Source organism: Aptenodytes forsteri, unplaced genomic scaffold, assembly GCF_000699145.1.
Source record: "Aptenodytes forsteri isolate BGI_AS27 unplaced genomic scaffold, ASM69914v1 Scaffold422, whole genome shotgun sequence".
NCBI lineage: Eukaryota > Metazoa > Chordata > Aves > Sphenisciformes > Spheniscidae > Aptenodytes > Aptenodytes forsteri.
Window position 1 is genome coordinate 211,477 of NW_008795687.1, and position 6,463 is coordinate 217,939.

A 6,463-nucleotide genomic window follows, 5' to 3' on the forward strand; every position below is an offset into this window, starting at 1 on the left:
AGTTGATTTTGTAAATAGATTTACTTATTCTTTGTACAAAGGAGGTTGTCCTCACCAGTATAAGGTTAATGAAAAGCGAGGACCGCTCCTACCAGGAAACGTTGGAATTTGTAAGCATATTTTAAACTGTTCTGAATTTTATTTGAAATCTCCTCCTGTAAGAGCCCCCCTTTCCTATTTTTTTAAAGCTGCTTCTAATTTATTAACTTTTAACTCTGTGAATTTGTTTCACAGTCTTATGGCCTGAGTTTTTAAGAGCGGTGATGGAAATTTGATAAATGTACCACAGCATATATGTGTATAATGTATTTTTTTTATTTTAAGTAGCCAAACTGCTGTGAACTGGAAGCTGTGATTCACTAGAGAAGGCTGCTTTTGCCGGTAACGTATGGCTGATACAGATGTATAGTGGCGAAGTGGTGCTCTCTGCTGAATCATGGAGCTGCTTTTTGAAGCATGATAGTTTTGAGGGAGGGTGTCTTTTATCTCATATCAATTCTGAATGTATGAAGTGCCTGCCTCAGCTCTCCCCCAAGACCACACGCTTGGCTGTCTCTAGATGTTCATGTGGGATGGAGCCAAGATGCAATCACAGTGGTTTTGCACCAAGTATGTACTGTGCCGGCACACGAGTCCTCCTTGGCGTGAGTGAGGGGTCCCCGTGACTTCACAGCACTACGGCAGGGATGAATTTTGTCCTGTGATTGCAACTGAAAATGCAGCGTGGCTCTTTCCAGTGTGGAGGAATGTGCAATAAGAAAGCCTTGTGTCTGGAAAAGTCCTTCTTTAACGCTGTGTTTCTTCTCATGACTCTGTGTTAGACTTGACCCAAGAACCTATGGAGAAATTTTGTTGTTCTCTTCCTTATTTTAAACTACCTTCCTGCACGTCTGCATTTGGTGGGTTTGATCCGTACACTAGAGACCACCCAGGCTTGCTCTTGTCTTACTGAAGCGTAATAACGGGCATATGGCTGGCGATTCCGTAAGGGACAAAAGCCCGTAGGAAGTAACTCCTGCTGGTTCTAAAGATGCTTGATAAAAGCTGGTAAGATGTTCCTCTTTGAAGTCATCCCAGCTGGGATCTCAAAGATTCCGCGCCAGCCTGATTTTGCAAATAATATTGCAATTCCAAAATAAGCTTGTATGGGAATCATTTTGTGGACTACTGAAATGCAATCATGTATCTCCAGGATGACGTGGAGAACTGCAAAAGGTGCTGGAATTGTTGGGAGAAATACTTTACCATGGTGCCAGCACCATTCTAACAAAGTCATCTTGGTCCCTTTAGAACCAGTGGGTCTCATTTTCACGATCTAGTGTAAGTGAAGAGTCTCTCTCCTGGTTGTTATTTTTTTTTTAATGGTTATTTCATTACATGTAACACAAACAAGGAGACACCCCAAGTGTCGTGGCTTAGTCCAATGCTCTTGTGTGCGGTTTGGCCATATGTTTGTGTAGACCAAGAAAGAGACCTCACAAAGCATCTCCCTTTGCCCTCAGCGGGGAAAAAATGTTTACTGCTGCTCCTTGGAGGGTAAAGACTAGACTGAAATGCTTTGCTTGGTCACCTCTGTGTTGCAAGACAATATACATCTTTTTTTTTCCTCCGAAGATGCATTTTGTAACTGCGTTGAGAAAATGGTGCCCTAGACCACCCAGCCAGGCTGGACTCTTGGGCTGACTGGGCTGCGAGCAGGTACCTGTAGAGTTGGTCATGCAGCTGCAATAGTCAGGGATAGCAGAAAGTGCAATTAATCAAACTTTTTATAGACTGTTAGAGACAGCTGAGCATCGTGTTCTTGTCCTTATGCTCATGGAGAGAGAGAATCATAGAAATTAATAGAGAAAAGAAGTTCAAAGTAGTCCAGTTTCGTTTGCACACAGAGCTTTGAATTTACTTTTGAAAGAATTTTATGTTCAAGCACATATTCTTAAAATACTTACAAAAAAGGCAAACCTTGGGTAATTCCGGTAGGAAACCACTGGCAGCGTGGTGCACAGGGTATCTGTCCGATCACAGGCTCTACGTTTTCCGCAGCTCACAGACAAAAAGAACGTTGTTGCAGGACACGAAGGTCGGTTCATCCAGCAGGGTAACTTAATTTCCTCGGCACTAGCTAGAGCTTGAGTCCAAGCTGAACAACGGGAACCTGCGCCCGCGGCAAGCGGTGTGCCAGGCGTCAGCCTGTGACGGGCCGCGTGGTTGCAGCCATCGCCCTGCATCCTGCTCGGCCTGGCAGTGAAATTACAGACATCCAGAACTAGGAAACCTCTCCTTGGCTCCAGCTGGCAAAGGAGAAGCCCACTGGACTGTTTTAGAGGATTTGGACGGATCTGTGTAGGACAATCAATTTACTGCAATAAATTGTTGGGTTTTTTTTAAAATAGAAATGAAATGTTAAGTGTCATGAAGTGTAAATTAAGGAACTTCTAAATGTGGCGGGTTTTTATCTTTTGTATATCTGTGACTTGCAGCAAACCTCAAATGACATTTTGGATACAAATATTTTTACCTGCTTCTACCGTTTATAAGACTGAACCTCAACATTCCTTTTTTGATATTTAAGCCATAATTGTAAAAATGATTTGAATTTATTTAAATAATAAATTTTATTACTAAAAGGTCCGTTTATGTGATGGTTTGACTAGAATCTGTGTGGGGACGGAACTGATAGATATTTGGACTGAACCAAATGGTAAAAAAGAAAATGAGCGTTAACTGCAGTACATGGCAGAAAAGATTGTGTTCTACATATTGGTCGCGTGGATGTAATACCCTTCCCTGTCTGTTGTGGGGGCTTGGGGAGGTGGTTGGGGGTTTTTTGTTGTTGGTTTTGTGTTGGTTTTGTTTTTTTTTTTAATCAGAGTGATCTTTTCATGCACTGTAGAGGGGTGAGCACAAAATCACGCTTAGGTACCTGTAAGGCACAGGGTGTAGAGCGTGAGAGGAACCAGAGATGGAGGTAAGTTAGGGTGAGTGATTTGAAGACCTTAGGATTCAGTTCAGGTGTTTCGGAGGAAGGACATGGGGGGGGGAAGGAATAACTTGGGGTAAAAAAACCCAAAACAACATCATTGTAACACGCTGGCACTGGGCATCTTTCGGTGGATGGAAAGCACTGGATGCTGGAGATGCTTCTATCTCCTGTGCTTTGCATCCCAGGTGTCCTGCAAGGCTGCCTGCTTCTAGCTGCTCCCACCTGTGAGTTCTGGCAGCGGGAGGTGAGTGTTGAGTCCCGAATGCTGCCTAAGGATGTTATTTTGTGTGAGAAATTTGGAATGGGTTACTGTTAACCTGGAAAGATTTGGGGAAGGCGCTTGTAAAATGGTTGTTGAAAACAGAACGAGTTCAGTTTTACGCAAAATGTTTAAAAATAAGGTTTACCTTTAATTTTTCTCATTCATCTTTTTCAAATGGATAAAATGAGAAGAACGTTCTTGCGTGCCACCTCATCCTTCTGGTGCACAAGCGCTGCTGTCCGCGTCTTCAACAGCGTTAGTTTTTGTCTTCAATGTAATGCTGTCACGCCATTTTTCAAAGACAAGTGTGTGAGTGTCTGATCTTCTAATTGTGAATTCGTATGATCTGCCGGGCTGCAGGTCCTGGACTACGTATGTGTTGGAGGTGACTACCTGACTCCTACCGTATCCCGGTTCTGTCTGACTCCCGTTTGTCAGTAACTTAACTTGCAGTTCGCATTGTTCGAGGTGTGACTCTTGATTTTCAGTAAACCACTTGAGCTTGGCCCAGTTCTTGTGTGCAAATGATTCTTTCCGATCAAAAATCAGTGGCATCTTTGTACAGAGAGAAAGCCTAATGTTGGGGAGTCTAGTACCTCTAAGATCTGCATGTGACACCAAACGGTGCTTGACGTAGAGCTTTCCTGGCACTTGCAAGGAAACGAGAGTTTCCATAAACTCGGAGAGCTTGGATAGTCTCTGCATAATCAAGTCCCACCGGGAGAGGAAAGTTATCATGTCAGAGGTCTCTACGTAACAGCTCAGCTCCTCCTGACCTCGTTCCAGCTGTTCTAACAGCCCAGTTAAAAGCGACAGCTGGATTTCAGTCTGGTTTTTTCCCACCGTCTTCATCCTCTGGAACTGGCAGGGGTCTATGAGTTGCAAGATGTCAGTGCGATGCATCACGTGGTTCTGGTCTCTCACGTTCACATGTTTGGGCTCAATCTCCAAGTAAAAGCGACACTTCTTCAGAAGCTCAACTTTGTTCTGGTGGTGCTGGAGGTGGTGGCGGCTCAGGCTGGAGTGCAGGAACTGCAGAACAAGGCTTCTCCTTTCCAAGTACCTCTCCCAGCTGGCACTGTCCTGTTGTTCTTCGCTGTGCGCAGTACTCTCTGAACTGGTTTCAAACTCATTCAAAATCACAGCCATGATTCCAAAGCTCAGTTGCTGTGTAAGAAAGCAGCAATAACAACATTAAGAACCACAGGAAAAGCAGCTGTGAGGGAGTATAATCATGGCTGTGACTCTTCTCTGCTCTCTTAATTAAAGCTTAGCTTATATATTTATAGATGGGAAAGAACTGTTAGACTAGATGTAGTTCCAGAGGAATTTTCCCTCATAGTTGCATGGTTTCTAATGTTTTGTATAGTCTTTTATATATTCCAACCAACTGGTCTCCTGCTACCCCACCCTTGAGAGGTCCTACCTCTGCTTAATAGATTCACTGTCAGGAATTATTCTCTGTTATACTCTGCCAAGATGTCTCCCTATCTTACTATCTTCTGTTTCATTCTAATTAGGTGCCTTTGTACTCCTGTAAGCAATTTCTTTCCATTCTTCTACATCTCTGGAGATGTCTATTTTTCTCTCTCTGTAATCTGCCAGGCTGTTGAGGTTTGAGACCCATCTTCTAAGCCAGTTCCTACATCTACATAATCACCTTGGTGATTCAAATTAACCCTCTGCCCCCCCAGGCGAGGCGGTATGCAGCAGGCAGAACCATGCCATCCGCTGAGTGCCACCTTACAGCAGTGTTCAAGAGGAACGCTAGCGTTTTTCCTTGCACCTCTACACCTTCAACAGTGCATTGACAGTCATAACCTGACAACGTTTTCAGTGATGTGTTGCTTTCCCTTTCTTTGGTTTTAGTTTACATTATCACCTCGGCCCATGATATCTACTTGCTTTCTTGTAGCAGAACGCTGTTAGTCTATAAACAATGTACAGTGAGAGGATGAAACACATGTAAAGCACCTGTGAACAGGTAACGGTTTGCTGGTAAGAGGGTGTTGAGGTAGTGGTCCTTTGCGATGCTGTATCTGCTCTCTCTTAGTCTTAGCTGTTTCGTTTACGGACAAAGCCGTGCCCTGGTTGGTGGTGCCTGCTGAGCCAAGATGGAAGGTGTCTCTCTGTTGTGCTCTAGCTGAAGTACCTGTGGCTCACACAGCTTATGTATCATAAACAGAAATTAGCTAAATAAATGCCTGTGTCCCTGTCGTCGGTGATACTGTAATGAGAACCCAGCTTGACGTGGAGAACGTGGCTTTCACAAGCTGAACACGCTTGATTTGAAAAAGAAATACGTCATTCTGAAAGTAAGATTTTGTGACCCCAGTCAGACTGCGATGATACGCTCTACAGCAGGTAACTTTCCTCATTCTGTGTAATTTCCTGTTTATAACTTTTTAAGTTCTTGTAGTATCTAACTGGGATATTTTAATTCTTAAATGTCTTGTAGAAGCTAGATGGTGATATCTCGTTGACAAAGCAATTTTTCTTAGCCTCATTTTCCCTAAATACATAACAGAACTAATAACACTTCCTCGTAGGAATTCCAAGCATTTATAAACCTTTCAGATGTCTGGCCCCTAGCTGCACTACAATTTATACTAATTCACTCATTCACAGCAACTTTTTTTTCCAAGGGAGCTGTCAACTTAAAAAACAAGCTCTATTTCCTTTTCACTTTTTTTCTTTCCACAAAAAAAAAACAAACCCCAAAAAACCAAAAAACCCCAAACAACCCAGCCCTAAACCAAAGCAGTGCCAGTTCCCGGCATCCCCGTATGGAGTGCAACAGGGACAGCCCATGCACCAGGTTACATTACCCCGCTTTCAGAGCGATTTGGCTCTCCAGAGCCATCTGTTTGCCCACAGAGCGAGCTGTGATTGTGCTTGTTTTCCCTGTCTGTTTTTATCTCTATCTTTTCCTTTTTTCCTTGCCAGAAACGGCTGTATTCCCAGTAGCGCCTCTACATTTGCTGCCTGGGAGGCTGCAGTTGCACAGGCCCCGGGCTCGCCCAGGGTTTTGGAGGGGTGGAAGGGGGCACCCACGGGAGCCGGAGCCACCCCAACGCCTTCCGCGGCTCAAACCCAGCCCCTCATCCCGGGGCAGCCGCCTCCTCACGCTGCCCCGGAGTGGGGTACAAGCCCTGGCCCTTCTGGCAGGGCCGAAGGCGGCCCCGGCCTGCCTTACCCTGGCCCCACCGAGCCCCGACCCA

General features: G+C 44.6%; 1 protein-coding gene across 1 annotated transcript in view; it reads right to left on the minus strand.

Moving 5' to 3' along the window:
• Positions 1-3,452: 3,452 nt before the first annotated feature.
• Positions 3,453-6,463, minus strand: part of FNDC11 (fibronectin type III domain containing 11) — a 10,698-nt gene continuing 7,687 nt past the window's right edge. Inside the window, exon 2 of the mRNA XM_009282757.2 lies at positions 3,453-4,409. Within this exon, the coding sequence (XP_009281032.2) occupies positions 3,453-4,409 (957 nt within the window). The remainder of the gene's footprint in view (positions 4,410-6,463) is intronic.